This window comes from Mesoplodon densirostris, chromosome 8, assembly GCF_025265405.1.
Source record: "Mesoplodon densirostris isolate mMesDen1 chromosome 8, mMesDen1 primary haplotype, whole genome shotgun sequence".
In the NCBI taxonomy this organism is placed as follows: domain Eukaryota; kingdom Metazoa; phylum Chordata; class Mammalia; order Artiodactyla; family Ziphiidae; genus Mesoplodon; species Mesoplodon densirostris.
Window position 1 is genome coordinate 52,661,037 of NC_082668.1, and position 25,506 is coordinate 52,686,542.

The 25,506-nt window shown below is 34.8% G+C and overlaps 1 protein-coding gene across 2 annotated transcripts in view; it reads left to right on the top strand.

The window, feature by feature from the left end:
• Nucleotides 1-25,506, top strand: part of NCKAP1 (NCK associated protein 1) — a 98,349-nt gene that overhangs the window by 5,683 nt on the left and 67,160 nt on the right. For both annotated transcript variants that reach the window (XM_060105852.1, XM_060105854.1), the window contains exon 2: nt 10,850-10,960. In XM_060105852.1, coding sequence (XP_059961835.1) covers nt 10,850-10,960 — 111 coding nt within the window. The remainder of the gene's footprint in view (nt 1-10,849; nt 10,961-25,506) is intronic.

Genomic DNA, 25,506 nt, shown 5'->3' on the forward strand with positions numbered 1-25,506 from the left:
TCTTGGACTACTTTTATATGAACTTTGTACGGATTTGTTATGAAAAGATCATTGAGATCATAATTATCAGTATACCAGTGATTATTAAAGACTTCTGTTTAGCTTCGTAATGTATTAAAATGAGAAATAGTTTAGAATTAGGAAATTTAAAATTCAGTTTATTAGCATTTTTGAGGACATGTATTTTGTATTTACATTTCATATCATATGCATTTGTCCTTTGTGATTATTTCTAATATTTAGTTCATGACATATTAAAATATACAAACTGAAAGGACTGACCATACAAGTAATACTAAGAAAACTAACAGGAAATTTTGCTTTAAACTGGGGGTAGAATATATATAAAGCAGGAAGGAAGGTGTAAACTCAAAGAAACAGTGAAATAGCATTTATCTTCCTTAATTTTAAGGACACATACAATCATTTCCTCACTGAAGATATTGTCTTTAATTTTGAGATTTTAAATATACTTTTTTCATTTTACATTTTGATTTCTGAAGTCAAATGGTAACAGTTTTTTCATTGAAAAACCCTGCATGAGTTATAAGAAATGCAATTAAGAAAGTGTAACCAGTAAGCGTGTTTCTTTCTGTCTTGGAGTTTACAAAAATAGCAGTATTCTTTTCTATTCCCAAGGCATGTTTCTCTGTTGACTGTTTTTAATATTGTCTTTATTAGTAAATGTAGTAAAATCTTCTTAATTTTGATCCTATTAGGAGTTTGCAGTACTGTAATTATTAGATTTTGATTTACTTAATCTGACAGTGATGAGAGAATCTCCTACTTAATCATTTTGTCACATACTATTGTACTGAAATGTTTTACTTAAATAAGTTAATAAGCTCTTGAATTGTTAGTTTGTCTGTGTTGTTCAACTCCACTTGCAGTGATATAAACATCTTGAGAATTGAATGGTAATTAGTAACTTTTATTTGAATCTTTAACATTTTTAATAGTGAATTTTGGAATATATAATGGGTTAAAGGTTTTGAAGGAATCTCTTGTTTTAAGTAAAAGAGCCTGCCTGTACTGGAAAATACTTTCTTATTGCGTAGTTGATTATTTTAGATATTTGACAGTAATAAACCTGTGTCTTTAAAACTATTTTATAAGTCACATGAACTATTCTTTTAGTCAGTACCAAAAACTGGGAGTTTCCTTTTCATTCATTCATTTACTCTGCATTTATTGAATGTCTTCCTGGACACTGAGGAAACAGATAAATTAAGAAATTAAGATACAGTTTCCAATGCCAAGAAATTCATATTGTAGTGGGTGAGAGAGATGTATAGATAACTAACTAAAATGCAGTGTTTAAGTGTGGTTGTGGGTGTCTTAAGAAGGGAGTTAAAGATTCCTGTCTGGGAGAGATGGGAACAAGAGTTAGTGACTTTTGTGCTTGGTTTTGAAGTATGAATAGAAACTTTAGCTGGGCAGTGACAAGGAGTAGCCAGCCAGTCATTATTCATGATTTCAGACCTTTTTTCTATATACATTGGAGTATATGAAGATACAAAATATAAAGTTATAAAATCCCCTAGTAATATCTAATGTCCTTCTTGCTGGCATATAGCCTCTAAACTTCTCTGTTATTTTCCCATACTTGTAGCATATTCTGTGGGTTGAGAGGGTTACATTCTAGGTAAAGCTCTGATCCTTTTTTTTTTTTTTTTACTTTGGACTAGTTGTTTAGTCTTTCTGAACTAGGGTTTCTTTATTTAGAAATTGAGGGGGACCAGTGGTTCTTAGTCAGGGATACACGATATAATCATTTTAGAAGGTTTTTAAAAATACATACATCTGGGTCATGACCCAAACCTACTGAATAAGAAAAAGCCCCTGAAGTGGTTCTGATGTTAAGAACCACTAAAATAAGTAAAGTCTAACTTCTTAATACTTCTGATTTCTTTTCCTGATAATCGTTTGCTATAATGATTTAATTTTGTTCTTTGGGGATAACTAAATTTCTATAATGCTAAGCTGCACGTAGACCCTGTACTAGCAAAACCATCTATAGGGTACTTATTTGCTCTCAGCTTCTCTTATGCTTCAAGTTATATTTTTTGGTTTTCTAAGCCATATTAGTCTTATTGATTCTAATTCTTGCAATCTTAGATAGATATTTCAGTTTTCCCACATTTGTGGAATACTCTTTAATTAGCCTTATAAGGTTGAGAATTAAATGAGTTAATTCACATAAAGTGCTAGTATAGTGCCTGGCACAAGAGTAAGAAGTGAATAAATGTTAGCTATTCTATTTCTGGGGCTTGAAACATAGTGGACATTTACTAAGTGTTCATTTTTTTTCCTATTAATCCAGCTCAAGACCACCTTTAGGAAACATTTCTTAATTATTCCTTTTTACTGTCTGATATTATAGTTTGATATCTACTTACTGCTAATACAAGATAACTATTTGTACTTCAGAAGTATGTTTCTCAGCAGTCCTTTAAAGAGCAACTAATCTTTAGAGTAGTAAAAATGTGACCACATATAACACTTTTAAAAGACTATAACAGAATGCCTTTGTTTTATAAACTGAAATGTTTCTGTATATGAGAAGCTGAAAAATGTTTGAGAATAACAAGGACATAGACATCTTCTTGAGAATTGAATGGTAATTAGTAACTTTTATTTGAGTCATTAAAATGTTTAACAATGAATTTTGAAATATATAATGCATTGAAATATTTCTTGAGTTTATGGTTTTCCCAGAACCTGTGCTTAGGAAACAGTAATCATAATTTATATACCTTTAAATCTGCTACTGTTGACTCTAATTAAGAGGTAATGTATAAAATTACATTAATTTTAAAGCATTTCTAATAATTTCAGTATACTTTCCTATCAAGCTTCTTAATCCAAACTGTAGAAGTGGGTTACTTTTTTTTCCTTCCTTTTTTTTTTTTTCACCTACCCCAGCTCAAGGGGGAAATTAAAAGCAGATTGGTTGGCCAAAATATAGGTGATACGAATGAGGGGAAAAAATGGAAAATTAATCAGTAATGATAGAATTTGAAGCTTGTTTTGGTCTTGATTTTCCAATACTTACTGACTGGAAAATTTCACACCATATTTCATTATTTTTAAAATTAGAAAATAAAAGAATTATACACAAGTTCCTTTTACGGTCCATGATCTTATTGGGTGATGTCCATTTTTCCTCTAGGCATTAATTTCAATTTGCTGAAGACTCAAGGGAGAATCTTTATCCCTTTATGCCTTCAATTTTGCAAAACCTGCTTTAAAACAGGTTTATTATTTCTTGTTTATTGAGTAAAAGTTAAATTCCTCTTTCTAGCATAAATTGGTCACATTTTGTATTTTTCTCCTCTTTCCTGATATGATTCAGATGAGGCTGATTTCTTTCCTCTGCTCTCAAAAATAGCATTCTCACTCTGATCCCTGGGATTTTGTTCATGGTCTTTTCAATTAAGTTATTGTATTAAAAGAAATCATTTTGTTCTATAGTATTTTGGCAAAGGAATGTGTTTTATTGCTGAGTTAGACTAGAAATTAAAAAATAAAATTTATTGAAATCATCGGAATTTTCCTTTAATAGTGATTACTCCAAGAAAAGTTTTTTTTTTTTTTTTGCGGTATGCGGGCCTCTCACTGTTGTGGCCTCTCCCGTTGCGGAGCACAGGCTCCGGACGCGCAGGCCCAGCGGCCATGGCTCACGGGCCCAGCCGCTCCGCGGCATATGGGATCCTCCCAGACCGGGGCACGAACCCGTATCCCCTGCATCGGCAGGCGGACTCTCAACCACTGCGCCACCAGGGAGGCCCCAAGAAAAGTTTTGAGCAGCTGAGGTATTGAAAGAATGGAACTATTTTTATATACATTTTTTGGAGCATATATTTTTATTTTTTAAATTTATGTATTTTTAATTAATTTTATTGTAGTTGATTTACAATATTGTGTTAGTTTCTGCTGTACAGCAAAGTGAATCAGTTTTACATACACATATATCCACTCTTTTTTAGATTCTTTTCCCATATAGGTTATTACAGAGTATTGAGTAAAGTTCCCTGTGCTATACAGTAGGTTCTTCTTAATTATGTATTTTACATATAGTGTGTATATGTCAATCCCAGTCTCCCAATTTATCCCTCCCTCCCTTCCCCCTTGGTAACCATAACTTTGTTTTCTACATCTGTGACTTTATTTCTGTTTTGTAAATAGGCTCATTTGTACCATTTTTTTAGATTCCACATATAAGCGATATCATATGATATTTGATATCATATGATATGATATCATATCTTTGTCTTACTTCACTCAGTATGACAGTCTCTAGGTCCATCCATGTCACTGCAAATGGCATTATTTTGTTCTTTTTTATGACTGGGTAATATTCCATCGTATATATGTACCACTTCTTTATCCATTCCTCTGTTGATGGACATTTAGGTTGCTTCCATGTCCTGGCTATGGTGAGTAGTGCTGCAGTGAACATTGCGGTGTTCACCAAATTATGGTTTTCTCCGGATATATGCGCAGGAGTGGGATTGCTAGATCATATGGTAGCTCTGTTTTTAGTTTTTTAAGGAACCTCCATACTGTTCTCCATAGTGGCTGTACCAATTGATATTCCCACCAACAGTGTAGGAGGGTTCCCTTTTCTCCACACCCTCTCCAGCATTTATTGTTTGTAGTTTTTTTTTTTTTTTTTTTCGGTACGCGGGCCTCTCACTGCTGTGGCCTCTCCCGTTGCGGAGATGCGCAGGCTCTGGACGCGCAGGCTCAGCGGCCATGGCTCACAGGCCCAGCCACTCTGTGGCATGTGGGATCTTCCCGGACCGGGGCACGAACTCGTGGCCCCTGCATCGGCAGGCGGACTCTCAACCACTGCGCCACCAGGAAAGCCCTGTTTGTAGATTTTTTGATGATGACCATTCTGACCGGTGTGAGGTGATACCTCATTGTAGTTTTGATTTGCATTTCTCTAATAATTAGTGATGTTCTTCATCTTTCCCTGTGCTTTTTGGCCGTCTGTATGTCTTCTTTGGAGAAATGTCTATTTCGATCTTCTACACATTTTTTGATTGGGTTTTGTTTTTTTGATATTGAGCTGGGAGCATATGTTTTTATCTTTATTTATTTATTTTTAAATTCATTAATTAATCTATCTATTTATTTATATCTTTGGCTGTGTTGGGTCTTCTTTACTGCACATGGGCTTTCTCTTGTTGTGGCAAGCAGGGACTACTCTTCACTGCTGTGCACAGCCTTCTCATTGCAGTGACTTCTCTTGTTGCGGAGCATGGGCTCTAGGCATGCAGGCTTCAGTAGTTGCAGCACGCGGGCTCAGCAGTTGCAGCATGTGGGCTTCAGTAGTTGCAGCGTGCAGGCTCAGTAGTTGTGGCACACGGGCTTAGTTGCTCCGCAGCATGTGGGATCTTCCTGGACCAGGGCTCGAACCTGTGTCCCCTGCATTGGCAGGCGGATCCTTAACCACTGTGCCATGAGGGAAGCCCATGGGAGCATATGTTTTTACTTATTTATTTATATTATTATTATTATTTAAATTTTTATTTTTTGGCCGTGTTGGGTCTTCATTGCTGTGCGTGGGCTTTCTCTAGTTGCGGCAAGCAGGGACTGCTCTTTGTTGTGGTGCATGGGCTTCTTATTGTGGTGGCTTCTCTTGTTGCAGAGCACGGGCTCTAGGTGTGCGGCTTCAGTAGTTGTGGCGCGTGGGCTCAGTAGTTGTGGCGCACGGGCTTAGTTGCTCTGCGGCATGTGGGATCTTCCCGGACCAGGGCTTGAACCCGTGTCTCCTGCATTGGCAGGCAGATTCTTAACCACTGTGCCACCAGGGAAGTTGGAGCATATGTTTTTAAGTAAGTGTTTTTAGTGTTTTGGAATCTTTGGGTACTCAAAGTTAGTAACTGTAAAACCCTGAGCAAGTCACTGAATTTCGGATGCTCTTTTCCTCTCTGTTGAGTTATGGTTTAGATAATTTCTAAACAAAGGTGTTTTGCACGCAACAGCTGCCCAGTAAATGTTCCTTTTATTCTCTACTCTTGTGTCTTTATTGTTTTCCTTTTTAATGATTGTTGCTTAATCTCTTATGAATAGAGAGAGGACTATTTCTATCTATATATTTTTTTAACATTGTGGTAAGGCAGTTCTTGAAAAAATATGTAACATTAACCATATGAAGTTAAGCTGTGGTACGTAATCTATATTGAGACAATCTGAGGAAAGGCCTTGGGAAGGAATTTTGATGGTAGATTGGCAGAAAGATTTGTTTTAAAGTCATATTTAAAATTACATAAAGTCTGATTTTGAGGTTTCTAATCAAAGATGTTTATTTTGTGCCCCTAATAAAATATTACGTGGTTTTCTGAAACATCTTTGTTCTTTATTTTGGGTAATAACGTTATATTTGTGTTTTGTGAAAAAAAGAATTAGGAAATACTGAATTGGCAATACTGGCATTGAACTGGTTAAATGGAAAATCTTATTTTGATAATTGGGAACTCGCTATAGATATCCAGGTGTTTTGAAAAGTTTTACTTAAAAAAATAGAAGATAATTGTTTAAAACTTGTAAGTACTTGTGTGCCAGGCACCTGAAATAAGCACTTTATGTGCATTTTGTCTTTTAAAAATCTGAACAGTTTTTTAAAAAATCTGAAGTAGGTAATAATAGTATCCTCAGTTTATGGGTTAGAGTACTGAGGCTTAGGTTAAGCAACTTGCCTAAGGTCATATGGACTGTGATCCACTTAGAGACAAGAGTTGTTAATTATTATGTTTAACAGTATTTCCTTTAACACTTGTGTAATTTTATCTGCCACGTTAGTCTTAACTTTGTTGAATTTAAAGATAATTAGAATATTCATGGGAAATAAAGTTCCAATTCTGAAAACTGGAAATTTAAGTATATAAATATTTAAATTTGCTTTAGATCTTCTGGGATTTTAAATTATAGTATTTTATGCATTATGAAATCATGCTGAGTCAAGATAAAGTAAAATGTAAGGTTTTAGTGTGGTGCTTTTTAAAAAAATTCTGTAGTTCAGATATAGTTTCCTTTTTGTCTGGTGAAATAGCCCTTTTAGCCAATTATGCAAAAAAACCTTTGATTGTAGGGCTATTAAGATTCAGGGGTTTAGACACAGTTTTGCCCTCTACTCACCTTTTCTTTTTTTCGGGGGGAGGCAGGGGCGGCGGTTTGCAGGTTAGAAGTACTCAAGAGCTTTATTTAACTGAATTGGTAATTTGTTAAACCTTTTGATTCAATCTTTTTGGTAGTGTTTCTGGAATGTATTAGTCTAGAATGTATTGATAACTAAATATAGTAGTCTATATCATTTTCTTAAATGTGGTATTTCAAAGGGCGATACTTTTAAGAATGAAAGATTAATTTTGTGTAATATTGCTATTGCAGTAGGATAGGGTTTTAGGTGTATCAAGTGCAGGCTGTGTTCTTAAAATATAAGTTGTTATCTTATGATTCCTTTGTCCTCAATGTCATCAAAATGAAATTTTTGAGTTAGAGTGGGAAAGAAGATTAATCTTTATAAAATGAGACATCTGGTTAGTTGGAATTTTGCTGTACTCTTTCAGTATAGTAGGACATTCTTCTTAACTGAATTATTCAGTATGGCTCTTTGCCAAGATGTACTTACCTAGATGACCTTAGGCAAGTTGCTTAACCTAAGCCTCAGTACTCTAACCCATAAACTGAGGATACTGTTATTACCTAGGTACTTTTAGTTAGGTTTTATTTTTTTCTTGCACTTTTTTTTGTTTGTTTTGGCCTGAGTATTTGCAAGTGTCTGTATGGGTGTTAAGTAAATAAATCAAGTAGGTTGATTTCAGAAAAAAATAAAATGTGTCTAGTACTTCTGTATAGTGTCTATTAATCTTATATTTTTTATTGGCATTTTTTGAGTGCTTGTGGTATACCAGATACCTTTAAGAATTCTGCTCATGTACACACATACAGACACTCATGTAATGGGCTTAAAACCTTTTTGGCTACATTGTAATTATTATCACCTAATTAACAGTTGAAGAACCTGAGGCACAGAAAATCACTTGGTTACGTTACAGTTAGGAGCCAGGATTTGAACATGGACAGCCTATATCCATGTTTTTAACTACTAGTCTCATCTTTTTCTATAAGTAAAGCAAATTTAGTATGTTTAGACTTGGAGTATATAAAGAAATAAGTGATTGGGGGAAGGAGTTGTAGTCATTATTACTAGTTCTGTATACTCTGATAAAGACTATTCTGTGGTTACTATTCATATGAGACTTTTACTTAGGTAATTATACTTATAGCTATTGTTAACAACAGTTAACAATAGAGCACTATGTGCCAGTCCTTTTGCTAAATACTGTACATGGCTTATCTATCTCTCTTTTAATCCTCATAATTAACTCTATGAGGTAAGTACTGATTTCCCCATTTACACGTGAAGAAACTGAGATTAGGAGATGTTATGTAATATAGTCAAGGTTCGATGGCTAGTAAGTGATGAAAATTGAAATTCAGCGAGTCTTATTCCAGAGTCTGTATTCTTAATCTTTATGGCATACTGCCTCCCAGTGTAGTTTGTTTAGTTATGGCTCACTGAGTAGTGTGGAAAAAGGTAAATTAATTCCAAGGAAAGACGATATAACCATTTATTTTTCCACTGAAATGAAATTCCATTCTTTATGTTTTCAGTGTAATAAGGAAGAGCCATTCATATATAGATATACGTTTAATTACTTGATTAAATTCTTATATAATAAAATTTGTGATCTTTGGAAATGGGTATGATAGTCTATCATATTTTCATTTGTTGATTGCACTAATATTGTTAGGATGGATAACTGAATTTTTAAGTAATTAGAATATGAAAGATAATACATATCATTTAAAAAGAATTTGGAATCACTTTGGGATTCTGCACTGCCTCAGGCATGTTTATGAAACTTGCTTTTCACTTTATCATTTATATAAGGAAATGCTAATATGTAACTATTTCTATTGGGACAAATTCTTAGTCATGTGGTTCTTAGTCATTCTTTATAGTATAATATTTTTGGGGAAGTAGATTAATTGGTAGATTAATTTATGAGAAATAATATTTTAAGCAAATGATAGTCTACTCTGAGGAAAAGTCAGATGTATTTTAATATTTATGATGTTGAAATGGAATTTACAAAATAGCCTCTTATCGATGTGGTTAAGGATTACAAAGTTCTAAATTTCTTATCTAATTATGTTTGAGAATTAAGATAATTCTTATTGCATTCCTATTTCCATTTGGAAAATATAGGAATGTTTGCATTGATTTTTATACTTTGGCTTGGAAAGGAGTTAGTTGATATTTGAAAAATAGTTTTAATTTGAGCTGAAGTGCAAAAGTCATCCAATAACGATTTATTTTTATTCTTGGCTACCGTTTCTTTTTAAGGTATGTAAAATTTCACTGATGGTTTTGCTCCTGTTTTTATAGTTGCATGTAGTTTTTATTTTTCCTTCTAGTATTATTTTAAGTTGATTTAGAAGGAGCACCAAGAAACTGACATGGTTGTACACCTACACAGTAGTATTTAAATATATATAAATAATATAAACTCTATAAATCTATTGTATACTAAAACTTGCTACTTAAAATACCTTTAAAATTATAGCACCATATAGTTCTCATCTTGTTTTGTTATTCATAGTCTGCAGTGCATAAGTTCTCTACTGAAACGTATGTCATAGTTTGACAATCATTGTTTACAAGTAATTTTCTCTCTTTTTATTACAATGCTTCCCCAGCAAGGACAAGTTTGGAAGGTTTGCAAAGCTTTTCACCTTCCCTCTGCCCGCTTGCCCGCTTTCAGATCAGTTTCATGTTTCATAACTTCTCTTTCTGCAATCCACAACATAGCCATAGTAAATGATGAAAAAACATTAAATTGCAAAACTGTATTTCTTCACACATAATAGTTAACTTTTCAAAGGACACATCCTCTTTAAAGTGCAATAAAAAGAAGTTAAGTAAGAATGTTATAATTTTAGTAATTCCCTAAGAAATAGCATCTCACTAGAAAGCAGTTAATTAAATGCCACAGAATGAAACTGAACAGTATTGAAGATTATTCTGTATTGCTAATAGTTCAGATAAAAAGTTCTTTCTAATAATAATACCTTACACTTGTACAATGCTTTACAGTTTACTAGAGAGAATGCTGTACTGCCGATGTGGTCAAAATGTAAACATTTCCATTTGTTCTGTATTTAAGAGATATAGAATAGGTGTAGATTTCATTGTTTGAAGTGCTGCTGGTATGATGGAAGAAAATGTTGTAACTCAGATGTTCGGAGGAACAGGCAACACAGCTTTAGTGCTGTAAAGACAATTTTAGCAGCTTCCAGTTCTTTTGAACTAGGGCTCTTGTATTAAAATGTTTCAGGTGAATGAGGAAAACATTTTGGAAGAGACATTTAAACATAAGCTTTTATTATATAACACGTAGAAAGAAACATTTCCAGTACTCTACTGAATATTTAATTTTGTAATATTTTAATAGCTTCAAATGAATACAATCCTACCTCAAACCAGGAATTTTTTTTTCTTTTTCTTTTTCTTTAGGTTTGAGCTTTTTCCTTCACTGCTGTTCTGCGCTAACTGCTTTGAAACTTTCCATGCATTTTTTTCAGTAGAAGAACATCTCTGTACTGTCTCCCATTGCATATTTCAGCTGTGACAATCCCTGCACTTTGCCTATTCATTTTGTCACCTGCTCACCAAAAACAAATATCTCCTTAATTTCTGATTACAGATTTGCTATTATTCCGTGGTTTTAGAAGAAGGATGCATTTCACTTTTATTACTGTTGTTTTATAGGCTTGTGGAGATCCCAAGGCAAAACCATCCTACCTTATTGACAAAAACCTGGAATCTGCTGTGAAATTCATAGTCAGAAAATTCCCTGCTGTAGAAACCCGCAACAACAATGTAAGTCATTTAAATTTTTACATTACTTGATTTTAGCCATCTATAGTGGAAGTAGTGGTCAGTATAATGCTTGAAGTAGCTGTTATTTATCTACTTTATATTTAGACATACAAATTGCATACATTGATTAAGGGCTTTTAGAGATAATATTCTTATCTCTGAAACTGGAAAAAAAATGAGCTACGTTGCCATTTTATTATAGAAAACATATGATCTTAATTTCTTATATACACTTATTACCTTTCAAATTGCAACAAAGAGTAAGGTAATAGATACATGTGTATTTCAAATATTTGCATGACTAGTTGGGGAGTTTTTTCTTATAGTCATAGACTTAACTTTGTCTTGAAGTTAGAAAATGTCTTCATAGGGCATGTATTGTTTTTAGTAATTAACTCTGTTTAGCTTTAAAATGTATTTGTTTCTCTAGTTTTTTTTATAATTGAGAAAAACATTTTTGAAAAATAATATAACAAGCTGATGGTGTTAGGATCTTTATTATCCCATATTACTTTTCGCAGATGGGAAAATTTTTCATAGTACTCTATTGAAATATTTAGTCTTCCCAATATGTTCACATATCTTTTGGTAATGCAATAACTGCTATGAATAACTAATTTTAGGAAACTGGGGTTATTTTTCACCTTGCTATGGCCTTTTCATTTAAATTTTGTTGACTTGGAATCTTTCTGCATGTCTTCTCTTTTTCCTTTATTTTTTTCTTTGATGGTCTTATGTTATAATTCTTGCTGTCTCTTTTCCTTAATGTACAAACTTAGTCTAGAAATTTCCTCTTACATGTGATTTCCCTACTTTTAAGAAGCTCTGCTTAAGAAATATTTTGTCATCTTTTGGTTTCCTAAAATCATGTATGTTCATTGAAGATTTGTATTAGCCTGTTGATTCATCTTTCACTTAAAAATATTTTAATGTAGAGGAAAAATACCAGTCACAATTAACAAAATACATCTGATAAAGTGCTTTCTAAAGAATTAATTTTTAAAAGTTTTTATGTTTTTTGTGAGTATGGGTTAATAGAAGTCTTTCTTTGTTTCACAGAAGATTGTGTTTTATCATTGGTGTATTAAGGTATCACAATTACTTCCTGATTGCAAGTGAGTGATTCAAAGCACACATCCTTAAGAACACTGTTATTTGTGTGGAGAACTCTTTTTTAGTTATCGACATTAATTAGCTAACTCATCTGAGAGATTATATACTCACTCTAAATTAAAAAGATTTTATGATAAAATCTGTCTTACATTTAATTTCATATATGCTTCTCTTTCTCATGGCTCAAAATCTCTGTGATATGAGCTCTTCAGAGAATCTTTTCAGTTTAATTTATATACATATATATGTAAATTTTTGAGTGAGAATGAGCATTTTCTTAGAAAATTAGCAAGAACTGATTAAATATATATTCACTGTTTCATAGCAGTAAAATTTTTTGTTAAAGAATAAATGGAGAATCTTTGTTCTTGATTTGCTGGGCAAGCTGTTTACAATAATGCTGTTGGGGTTTTTTTTGCTTGTTTGTTTTTTAATAGTTTTACTTACCTTTTCAACTTTTGCAGTACAAAATTGATTTTTTAAATAACAGCTTTATTGCAATTTGATTTACATAGCATGCAGTTCACCCATTTAAAGTATACAATTCAGTGGTTTTTAGTATCTCCACACAGTTGTGCATCCAATGCCACAATCAATTTTAGAACATTTTCATCATCCCCCAAAGAAAGCCCAGACCCAATAGCAATCACTCCTGCCAACATCCACACTCCCCTGCCCCTAGCCCTAGGCAAACATGAATCTGCTTTCTGTATGCCTGCCTATCCTGGAGATTTTATATAGAGTCAAATAACATGTCTTTTTTGACTGGCTTCTTTCACTTAGTGTAATGTTTTCAGTCTATTCAAGTTGTAGCACGTATCAGTACTTCATTTCTTTTTATTGCCAAAAAATATTCCATTGTGTGGGTATATCACATTTTATTTATCCATTCATCACTTGATGGATGCTTGAGTTGTTTCTGCTTTTTTGACTATTATGAATAATGCTGCTTTGAATATTTGTGTAAAAGTTATGTGGACATATGTTTTTTATTTCTCTTGGATATATACCTAGGAGTGGATTTGCTGGGTCATGTGATAATTCTATGTTTAACCTATAAAATCAATTATACAACGTTGCTGAATGTTATGACTACTTGTAGAATGTACACTGGTTGTTTTGTTTGCAAAACCTGAGTTCTGTCATATGGTCTTTACAACTATTCTATGTAATGCTATTCTTTTTTTTTTTTTTTTAACCTGCTGAAGCACTGCGTAGTTTTTGAGTATTTGGGAAGTTTTGTGATCTTAGTTTTGATTTGGGCCTGCTAAAATCCTTTGAGAAGTTCCTAGCCAGTTTAGGTTAGGAAATGAGAAGTGAGGAGTTTAGTTTTATTGTTATTTTTAATTCTAGAGAAATAGTTAATAGAAGCTTAAGGACAGGTAATGACAGTAGCATCTTGTATTGATAGGAGCTTGCAGATTTCTGGCTACTAAAGCACACTGAAGAAATGGTATTGATATCACAGTTGGTTTTTTTCTTTCTTATTCCTTACTCTTTTCTTATTCTTTGGGCCATTGTATAAATATGTGCTTCAGAGCATGCTTACTTTATCTCAGGGATCAAGAAGATTACTGGTTAGCACTTTTTTGTTTTGATGTACGTTATACAAGCACCACTTGTCCCCAATTTCAGAAAAGGCAGTCACGAAAATTAAGATTGTTTCAGTGAAAAATTCAGCAAAATTTTTGCTTTCAAGTTTCTAAAATAAGATTCTTACAAAAAAGCCAGTCTTATTTTGTAGCCAAAAAGTTGTTGATTTTTGATTGTTTGTTTAGTAACTGCTCCTGCTTCCAGCTCCTCTATACTTTTAAATCCAGTAGAAGTTGGGAGCACTTAGATATCTAGTATACAACGAAGGAAGGCAGTGCCAACTAATAGCAGAATTGGTTACTAACATGGCTTCAGTAAGTGATGATGTTGGACTCTGTCGAGTCACTTTTACTGTCTTGCTTAGGCCCCTTTGTGACCAGTTATAAACTTAAAAACTTTTCCCCCCAATTCTGGACTTAGGGAGAGTCTATACCAAGGAATGTGATTCTGCTTTTTTCCTGAGTCATGGTGTTGAACTAAATGCCCTATAAGCTTCAAGGCAGGTTGACTAAGTAAAATTCATATGAATAAAAGCCATCCAGTTTTATAATTATAACAGACACTTAATTGAGCGTCTAATATGTGCCAGGCTATATATTTTAATAGACTTTATAGATTTTCTTATTTAGTTTAGATTAAGGAAAGCATTTCTGAGCTGAGAGAGTATCTAATTTGTCTATAACATGATATCTTCCGTTATTTTGAAAGTGTAACTGTCAAATGGATTTATGATTTGTTTCTCATAGGTTTCTTATGAGCATATAGAGGGAAATCTGTTATTTCCCTGGATGGAGAAAATAGTAGAAACTCCTTATTTTATCGACAGGTAAAAATTGTTTTGCCCAAGAAATCCTAAAAGCTAATGTTCAGGTGTATGTTAAAACTTTTCTTAAGAAATTTTTTTTTCTAAAATTTAAAAAACTTAATCTCCCTCCCCCTTTCTTCCTATGTTGTATTTACATCGAAAAGCTAGTTTGTGTTTTTAAAACAGTAAAAGTATCTGGCACAAAAGTGTCATTATGGGATTTTCCTCTTTATTGTCCATTTTAGTACAAAATTTTGGACTTGATTCCCAAATTAAGGGGGAAATGATATAAATTACTCTCCTATATATGTTAAATTAGATCTTAACGCCCTAAGAATGAAGACACTGTGAGTAGAGTGGCACAATAATAATATAGGGATTCTGGACTTAGATACAGGCCATTATTGAAATAATTTGAAATTAAGCTTTCAGACTTAGAGGAATATTTTGTGTTATAGATATTGTTTATTTCCTCTTTCAAGGAGCACAGTATTACAAGATACTATGTAATAAATTATATTTTTTATTTAAGTAGCTTACAAATGTCACTCAAGGCAAGACAAAATAAAGCAACTCTAAAGGTGTCGTCATTGCAGTAAGGTTTGTTCAGAGATACAGCATTAGAGTCTGTTTTTAGACACCATTTTATCCCTAGTGCTTGGCAGATAAGAGGCACTAAATAATGATGAGTGAATGAACCTAACTGATATGATTTAATTTAGCTAGCTTTCATTTATTCAAACATTGTCTTAGAACTATGTCAGGATTCAAACTTACCAGCACTTTAAAAAAAAACTTCATTATGTTATTAGCTATAAAAATAATTGTACTTTTTATTTTTAGTAGAGTCCCAGCTTCCTGAAAACATAAATGTGTTCTGGGGGTGGGGTGGTGGTATTGGGTATGAGGATGGGGAGGCTCTTGACACATGCACTGTGGTTTAGTCAGGAGTTAGAAGGAAAGGGTAAGAAAACTTACTCGTTCCTAGTCTCTAAATGGGCATTACTTGTCTTATCATGGCTTCCATTATGATGGTAGTATACTGGTTAAGAGGATGGACAACAAACCAGAATTTGAATTTTGGTCTTTCCACTTAGCTGAATAATTTTGGACAGATCATTCAACATCTTAAGGTCTCTTTGTGCTTATCTCTAAAGTGGTGATAGGGACTTTCCTGGTGGACAGTGGTTAAGAATCTGCCTGCCAATGCAGGGGACACGGGTTTGAGTCCTGGTTCAAGAAGATCCCACATGCCACAGAGCAACTAAGCCCGTGCGCCAGAATGACTGACCTTGCACTCTAGAGCCTGTGAGCCACAACTACTGAGCCCACATGCCACAACTACTGAAGCCCGTGTGCCTAGAGCCCGTGCTCTGCAACAAGAGAAGCCACCGCAATGAGAAGCCCGCGCACCGCAACAAAGAGTGGCCTCCACTCACCGCAACTAGAGAAAGCCCGCGTGCAGCAATGAAGACCCAATGCAGCCAAAAATTAAATAAATAAATTGATTAATTTAATTTAATTAAAAAAATAGATAAAATAATAAATAAATAAATGGTGATAATTACAATCTTAAGAAGCAGTTTAATATCTCCTAAAGCACTTAGCAGATTTGTGTAACAAATTGCTTTTGAAAAATGGAAGCTGTTATTTATATTACTTCTCTGACTTTTGGTCTACTTTACTGGCTTTTCTTCTAGCAGCTTTTTCAATGTGGGTATTTCTAAATGACCTTTTTTTTTCACACCCTGCAGTATATATGTATGAAAACATTTTACTTCCATGGCTTCAACTAAGTAATATACTATCAACCAAGTAATATACTAGATACTATACTATCTAGTAATATACTATCTGTAGTTAGCCTTTGGACAGCTCCACAAGCTAAATACTAAATAATGTATCCAGTGTTGAATGCATGATTATCCTCCATTTTGTTTCTCTTCTGTGTTCTGTTTTGAGCCATCACCATTCACTTGGTTACCTAAACTAGAACCTTCGGAAACCCCTTTAACTTCTTTTATATAAATTTATTTTATTTTATTTGTGTATTTTTGGCTGCATTGGGTCTTTGTTGCTGCGCGTGGGCTTTCTCTAGTTGCTGCAAGTGGGGGCTACTTCATTGCAGTGCGTGGGCTTCTCATTTCAGTGGCTTCTCTTGTTGCGGAGCACGGGCTCTAGGCATGCGGCCTCGGTAGTTGTGGCGTGTGGGCACAGTTGCTCTGCAGCATGTGGGATCTTCCCGGACCAGGGCTTGAACCCGTGTCCCCTGCATTGGCAGGTGGATTCTTTTTTTTTTTTTTTTTTGTGGTACACGGGCCTCTCACTATTGTGGCCTCTCCCGTTGCAGAGCACAGGCTCTGGACGCACAGGCCCAGTGGCCATGGCTCACGGGCTCAGCCGCTCCGCGGCACATGGGATCTTCCCAGACCGGGGCACGGACCCGTGTCCCCTGCATTGGCAGGCAGACTCTCAACCACTGCGCCACCAGGGAAGCCCCAGCAGGTGGATTCTTAACCACTGCGCCACCAGCGAAGCCCTGCAACAGAGTTTTGATGATGTACTTTTGTGAAGAAGTATGTGTGTGTATCCTAATGGCAACTTTAAGAAATATTGGTTTTGACCAATTAAACTTTACCAAAATTCAAAGAATTTTAATACAGTGAGGACTAACTTGTATCAATATTCTTTTAAAAATGTATGTTCAACATTTAGTTAATATCTCTTCTACATGTAATAGTCTTTAATTCTGGCTTGAATAAAGAAAGTAAATATAAGAATGAACCCCTCATTAGAGGAAACAACTAAGCCTTGCTTTGATATATTTGAAAAGTATTTGAAATAGGTCAGGTGATGTCAGGGAATTGCATCAGCACTAATGACCTACCTAAACTGGTTTAAATCTTTTTATTTTTATTTTTAATTTTTACCATGCTAACATGAATACATGATAATGAATCGAATAGTCTAGAAGAATTTAGGATGAAAAGTGAGTGTATGTAATCCTACCCCACTCTCTCCCACCCTGGTCATATTTCTCAGGGGGAACTTCTGCTTTTAGTATATCTGGAGGTTACCTCCAGAACTATAAGGAATAGGCTAATTCTTTTATATATCCATTTGCCAACTTTAGACAGGATCTATTAATTCTTTGCTACAAAATATGAAGATTTAGCTCATTAAGTTTCCTCCCCTCATTTACCCTCTCCCCTCTTCCTGATGTTTGATAGTTTTTTTGTTAACATTTTTGGATCATTGGTTACTTCCTTTTTAAACTTTAAATAGTATAATTCTTTATATTTGTACTCTTACCCTTGGTCATTTATACTTTTATGTTGTCAAAATTGTTAATGCTTTCCTTTGGTTCTGTAATCATGAAGTGTTCTGAGATTGAATTATATGCTGATTCTAAAAATTAAAATTAATAAAGACCTGAGTGTTCGGTTTGCATTGCTGCACTCCATTATCACACTTTGTACTTTCTTATAAGTCCAAATAATATAATATGTTTACATTATATGTATTTTCATATATGTAATATCATATATTTATTATCAAAGTGAAATGGATTCTCTCTTCCAGAATATTTCACAGTTAAATTTGTTACATAGATACATTGACTTTCTTGAATTAGTTAAGTGCCTTTATAGAATTTTAAAATTTATCCAGTCTAATAATCGTACCACCTTTCTGTAAGCTTTTTTTTTTTTTTTTTCTGGAGCCCACTTTCCTCTAACCCTCTGTCTTCTAACTTCCCTCTTGACAATTTGCATAAGCCTGCTGCATAGCTTTCATCCTGGGATGTATTTCTCTTTATTGTCCTGAGTGTAATGGTTTTCACCTGAACTTTCACACTGAGTTTCATAGAGTTTGGAAATCCCCTGAAATTGTGTACGGAGTTCTTGTGTGAATGTAGTTTTCAGCTTTTGTCATGTTCCCAAGGGTGGTTCTTATGATCCCAAAACACATCTGTTTTAAAATCACCTTATGTTGTGAATCTTGCCCACTCTATATTCTAATCATACTAAACTGCAGCAATACCTTCTTCAGCTCAAGGATGCTGTCAGTTTTTCTGCAAATGAAATGGCCAATGAGCATTATACCGGGGTTTCATAGCATAGTCCCCAAGGAGATGCATTCCTGCCATTTGTAATCATTTATCCATTTTCTTCAAATTTCCTGAAGTTATATCTTGCCAGTTTTTCAGCTATCTTCCAAACGTTGTTAGCCAATCCTTTTGGCTGCAATGGTGATAATGATTTCCTTCATAATAGCAAAGGGTGTTACCAGTACCTAATCACCTGTTGATCTTTAGGTTTTGTTTTCTTGGTCATTTCTTTGAAGGGGCCTTTAGCCATTCTTAACCTGGTATCCTTTTGAGTACCTTTGACATGGTATCTTATTATTGTTTTTCATGACCAGTCTGGTTTTACCTGTTGTCAAATCAAAAGTTATTTGCCAAGATCCAAAATTGAAGACAGCGAAAGAAACTATAAGGGAATGAATAACAGATGTTGTAAAATACTTATTTTCTTTTGTTCTTCCTAGCACTCACTCATCTTGGCTAAAAATGTTTTAAATACGTACAGTAATGGTCTTTGGCCAAGAACATATAGGATAGTATACTGTGTTAGTCCTCATTGTCTGGTGTAGGATAGAATGTAGAAAATGGGGAAATATATTTAATTGCTTTATTTTTTAAAGAAATATTTTATTTTGGGAGAGTATACACTTTCATGGCCATTCTTTCTCTTGCCTCTGGGTCTTTTGTTTATGCTGTTTTTACTATCTAGAACGATCTTTCTCTCCCATATTCTTTCACTAGGATAATTTCTACTTGTCTTTCAGGTCTATCCTTAGATGTCACCATTCCAGAGAAGCTTTTTCTAACTCTTTCAAATTAGGTTAAGTGCTGCTTGTGTATGTTCTCATAGTCCTCTCTATTATTCATTTATTTATTTAAAACATTTACTGGGTGCCTTCTGTTAGCTAAGTCCTGTTCTGGGAGAGGGAATCCAGCAGTAAATAAACAAGTCACTGGGCTTTGTAGAGCTTACATTCTGCTGGACAGAGATAAACCAAAAAAAAACCCCAAACAAACAAAAAAACACATAATGCCATATAGAGTTGAGTTCTAAAAAGAACAAAGAGTGATAGTGGGAAGATGCCAATTTACTTGACCTGGGGAAGGCCTTACTGAAGAGGAGGCAGTATAGCAAAAGATTTAAAGATAGGAGGGAGTGAGGTGAGCTGGGGGTGGAGCCTTCTGTGCTGAGGGAGCAGCAGTGGCAAAGGCTCAGGCAGGAGCATGCCTGTCTTGTTCATGGAACAGGAAGTAGGCCATTATGAATAGAACAGAGTGGTTGGGGAAAGGGGCTGGGAGATAGTGGTAGGAGATGAGGACAGTGATTGAAGGGGTAGACAGATGAGATACGGCTTCCTAGGACATAGTAAGGACTTTGGCTAATTACTCTTGAGTTGAGATGTTATTGGATAAGAGTGGTAGAGGAATGAAATGATATACCTATGATCACTGTGGTTGCTGGGTTGAGAAATAGTCTACAGGGGAACAGAAGTAAAAACAAACTGGTTAGGAAATTTGCAGTCATTGAGAGGAGAGCTGATAGTCGCTTGGTCTAGGGTGGTAGAGGTGAGAAATGTTCAGATTCTGGATGTTTTGAAGATAGAGCCTACGGTATTTGCCAATGTATTGGGTATGGGATATATAAGACAGTGAGAAATTTAAGACCCCAAGGTTTTTGGATTGAGGAAATATCAAGATTTACTGGAGTGAAGAAGCAAGAGGAACTGGTTTGGGGTGGGAGTATAGAAGGGATAGTACTCAGTAGCTTGATATTAGATATGTTAAGTTTGAGAGACCTACTAGAAGTCTGAGTGGAGATGTTGAGTAGCCAATTGTATATATAAGCCTAGGGCTCAGGCTAGCATTAAGCTGAGAATCAAGTTGAAGAGAAATTATTGAGAGAGAGGAGAAGGAGTGGAACAATCCTGAGGAGAGTGGGAGAGTGTATTGATGGTGAAAATGGCATAATGTTGCTACTCAGTTATATTTAAAGATCGTGAATTCAGGTTGAGATGGAGTCAGCATAGACATAGGCTTTCTCCTGCTGTGGGTTTTATCAGGTAATTATGATAGAGGGAAAGAGGGACAAGGGAGTAATATAATGATGGACCAAAAGAGGAAACCGAACAGGAGAGGGTGTGTTTCAATAAAAAGTTAGTAGGGTGAATGAATAGGAGCTCCCTCCAAGCTCAAAGAATTGATGAAGGTAGGGTATTAAGAGGGTATTAGAGATACCAAGTGGGAAGTATTCTTCCATTGATGCCACTTCACGTTATCTCCAAATCTCCCAAGAACAACAGATGTCCAAAAAGGCCAGAAAGAAGTCAAGACAGCTTAAGCATAAACTTTATTCCTCTTTACAGGCCTACTGATTGAGGCAATTTAATATGAGCCACCACTCTCTGTCAGTATGTAATCAATTAACAAAAATAATCCCTGAGTGCTCTCTGAGTTTTAGGCCCTCCTTTAATTTTCCCCATCTTGTTTCTCATCTTCACCACCCTTAGAAGCTCTGACCTTTCTTGTTATGGTCTTTCTCATACTATTGTGTGTGTGAGTTTTAAAAAATTTTTTATAAACCTCTTTCATGTTATTACAAATTGGTGAGGGTCTTTGTCTTGAAGGGAAGGTGGGAATTAATCATTGTAGTTTTTCACCATCTTTGAACCTTACACTTAGAAGTTAGTGTGGTGTAACCAGATTCTAAAACTGGATATTTATATAAAAAAAGTGAGAGTTACCTGTATATCTAGATATACAGTCCTCACTAGATTGTATGCTCATTTAGGGGCAGGGTCATCATTTTATTCATAGTTTTATCCCCAGCTCTTCCAACAGTGTCTGACAATATAATATCAGGTTGGGGTATTTGTTGACTAAATGAATAATATAATTGTTAACTAAATAATTGTTAACTAAATGAATGAATAATATTAGTACAGTAACTTGTCTCTTTTTAGAGGTTACTTTTCATATCACAAGCCTCTCTGAATCACATCTGGGAGCTAGGAAGCAATACCACTAGTAGGAATCTGCTCAAGAAAAATGGAAGTACATTACATGTCCACACATAGATATGTTTATAGCAGCATTCATTGTTCATAATAACTTAAAACTGGAAATAATTCAAATGCCCATCAACTGATAAATAAAGTAAATTGGTAATGTATGCATTTAATGGAGTACTGTTTAGCAATTAAAAGAAACAAGCTACCAATACACGTTATAGCATGGATGAACTCCAGAAACATTAGGCTAAATGAAAGAAGCTAGATGTCGAAAGCTTATATATTATTTGATTTCATTTTATAGGGAGTGTCTGGAAAAAGCAAATTTATCGAGGCAGAAAGCAGATCAGTAATTATTAGGGATGGGGGTAAGAATGGGATTAACTGTAAATAGGCACAAGGGAACTTTTTGGGATAATGGAAATGTTCTAAAACTGGGTAGGGTTGGTGGTTGCACAACTCTGTAGATATACTAAAATTATTTAATTGTTCACTTACTATGAATGAATTTTATGGTATATAAATTATACCTCAGTAAACCTGTAAAAACCCAATGATTTTGAGCAACCAGAAATGGTAGTTTATAAAAAATGAAGTTTATTCAGAAATAAGCTTTTTGGTTCTCACTGTGCCCAAGCTTGTTGAGTTTGCTTAGGTAAAATTGTTAACACGTATATTTTCTAATGCATTGTACCTTAAAGGGTATTCTCATCATGAGCAAATGGTAATTGATAGGAAGAGAAATAAAAACTTTAAAAAGTAAAAAGTATAGCCAGCAAGGACTGTTTAATGTTGGCATGTTACCTTGCACATGTCAGTAGCACCTGAGGCCACCTTGACATAATTAGCTCAGTATAATTGATTACAATTATGATATCTAATCAGTAAGAAAAGCCTGACTTATTTCTCTGTACCCAGGTTGTGAAAGCAAGCTAATCACATATCTGAAAGACTTTTAAAAAATATTATTAAAATTGAGTGTAAAGGGACTAACTTCATTTACATTTTCATTCATAATGGAAAATGGTACCATTATATGAGGTAAATTATATTTTCGTTAACACAGTGTGATATCTTTCATACAAAGATGTTAGATCTGACCGACCACACTATACTGGGGCATATATTTAGTGCTTTTCTGGTACTAATGATAAAATTAGTTTCATCAGTTTGCATGAATTTAACCATCTTGTGACCAGAAATCTTAAACTTCCAAGATTTTTCCTGGTGCAAATTAATGTGCTTAGGTGGTGAAATAGAGATTATTTTAATTTCTTTTATTGAACTTTATATTAATCTTTGTTTCAGTTACCGAGTGCTGCATAACAGACCACCCCAAATCTTAATGGACTTAGAACAACAACAACTTATTTCATATTCTGGGGTTGATTGGGCAGTTCCTCTGCTGGTCTCACCAGCCTTAGGTCACAGCTGCGTTCATCTGGTGGGTGGTTGGGGCATGGGGCCTGTTGGGATAGAGGATGTGGAACCTTTCTTTCTGTGGGATATGTTAGCTTTCTCACACATGACACTTTAGGACAGTGTTCCAAAAAAGAACAAAATGTGAAGCTATAAGGCCTTGTAAGTTAAGAGTATCATTTCCGCTGCTTTCTCTTGGTCAAAGCAAATCACAAGGCCAGCTGAGATTGTAAGGGTGGGAAAATAAACTACATCTCTTGATGAGAGGAACAGTAAAGTCCTATTGCAAAGAGGCATGCATAAAACCTTTAATTTTTTTTTTTTTGCCTTTCTGTTCTTTAAAAAACAAAACTCTTTGCTTTTCAGAATTAATTTAAACAGATGACAACAATATAAACTTGAAAAAGATCACTTTAGTATATAAAATGATGAGGTTGAATTAGAGTTCTTAGAAGCTTCAATCTGTGAGATTGATGAAGCTACAATTAAATAGAAGTATTTTCTGAGAAGAAAATAGCCTTAGCTTTGCTTATCCCTATACTACTTTTGTCATGGTGTGGCAACTTGAATTTTAAAGTGTATTGAAGAGGTGTTTTGAACTTTGAAATCTGATTGACCTGGATTAACAACTTACCCTTTTCTAGTCTGTTTCTATATCTGGAAAATGAGGATAAAAATATACCATGACTGGGAAGATGAAAAAAATTCTGGAGATAGGTGGGGTGATGGTTGCACAGCAATGCAGATTTATTTGTACGTGTGAACTGCACACTTATAAAATATGGCTATAATGGTAGACTTTGTTATGTTTTACCACAATTTAAAAAATGAACCTTGCAAAGTTATCATGAGGATTTAGTTGAGTAACAAATATTAAACATTCAGTAATGCTTATTTACTAGGCAAGTGTTAGGATAACTTTCCCTAAAATTTATTTTCTACCTTTTGCTCAGAAAAATGCATTTATGAAATATTGAATGCCAATAGAATCGTTTGTATATAATAAAATGAAAGTTCGACAAGGTCCCATGAACCTTTTTAAAAATGACTAATCTTTGTGTTAATTTGGATTTTCATATAATCTTAGGAGATTTGCTTATATTTGATATGAATATGTCATTCTCTTTAAATGTTTCTCATTTCTTATCCTGTAAGGACATAATGAAGTATTTTATCCAACAGGGATTTATTCAGGGGACTAAATCACCACTCTGTGTTAGGATACATAAACTCATTTGAGACATGAATTGATACCTGATATTGCATTCATTGATAATTAGTACAATTTAAAAGTTGATTCTATGACTTATGTTGAGAAACTTGAAGATCATTTATTTATTCATTTAAAGTGCATCTACTGTGTGCTAGTATTCTAGACCTTGGATACAATAGCATGAAATAATACAAACCTCCTTGCCTCTGGAATTTCAATTCAAATTAGGATGTTAGACAACAAACAACTAAAGTGAATAAATATGTACTTTTATTTGGAGATAAGTGGTAGGAAGAAATAGAAAGCAGGATGAGGAGTAAGAGAGTAATGTGAGTGAGAAGACTATTTTAGGTAAGTGCACAACAATGGCTTCTCTGAAGAGAAGTGAAGTGAAGGACTGAGCTATGTGAAGAAGTAGAGAAGAGCATTCCAGACATGATAAAGAGCAAGTGCAAAGGCTCAGAGGTGGGACCAACCTTGGTGTATTTATTTGGTGAACATAGCATGCAAACCAATATGACAACTACTGAGAGAGGCTGGAGGAGCATGAGGGGAGATGAAGTTGTAGAAACAGGCAGGGGTCCTATTCAGATTTTATTCTGAGACTTTGGTAAGGACTTTGTATTTTAAGTGTGATGGGAAACTATTAAAACTTTTTTAAAACCCTTTATTTTGAAATAATATTAGACTAAAACAAAAATAATACAGTGAGTTCACGTATACCCTTCACCCAGTGTTAACATCTTGTATAACCTTTATTGGAATCATCTCTTCAGGGTAATGTGTTACCTTATAATGTCCACTCTCCTGCTGCTATATGGAGAAGACTGAAGAGGCAAGAGCAGAAGTACAGAGATCAGTTAGGAGGCTTCCGTACTATAGTTAGTATTCCACATGAGTGTTGATGAGTAGAGTGGTGGCTGGGCAGTTCCTTAAAAGAGGTTTACACAAATAGCCTCTCAGCACTCTTATTTTAAAAAGCCTGGTTTAGGGACTTTTCTGGTGGCACAGTGGTTGGGAATCTGCCTGCCAATGCAGGGGACACGGGTTCAAGCCCTGGTCCGGGAGGATCCCACATGCCGTGGAGCAACTAAGCCCGTGTGCCACAACTACTGAGCCTGTGCTCTAGAGCATGCAAGCCACAACTACTGAGCCCTTGCACTGCAACTACTGAAGCCCCCAGGCCTACAGCCCGTGCTCAGCAACAAGAGAAGCTACCACAATGAGAAGCCCGCGCACCGCAACAAAGAGTAACCCCTGCTCGCTGCAACTAGGGAAAGCCTGCATGCAGCAATGAAGACCCAATTTAGC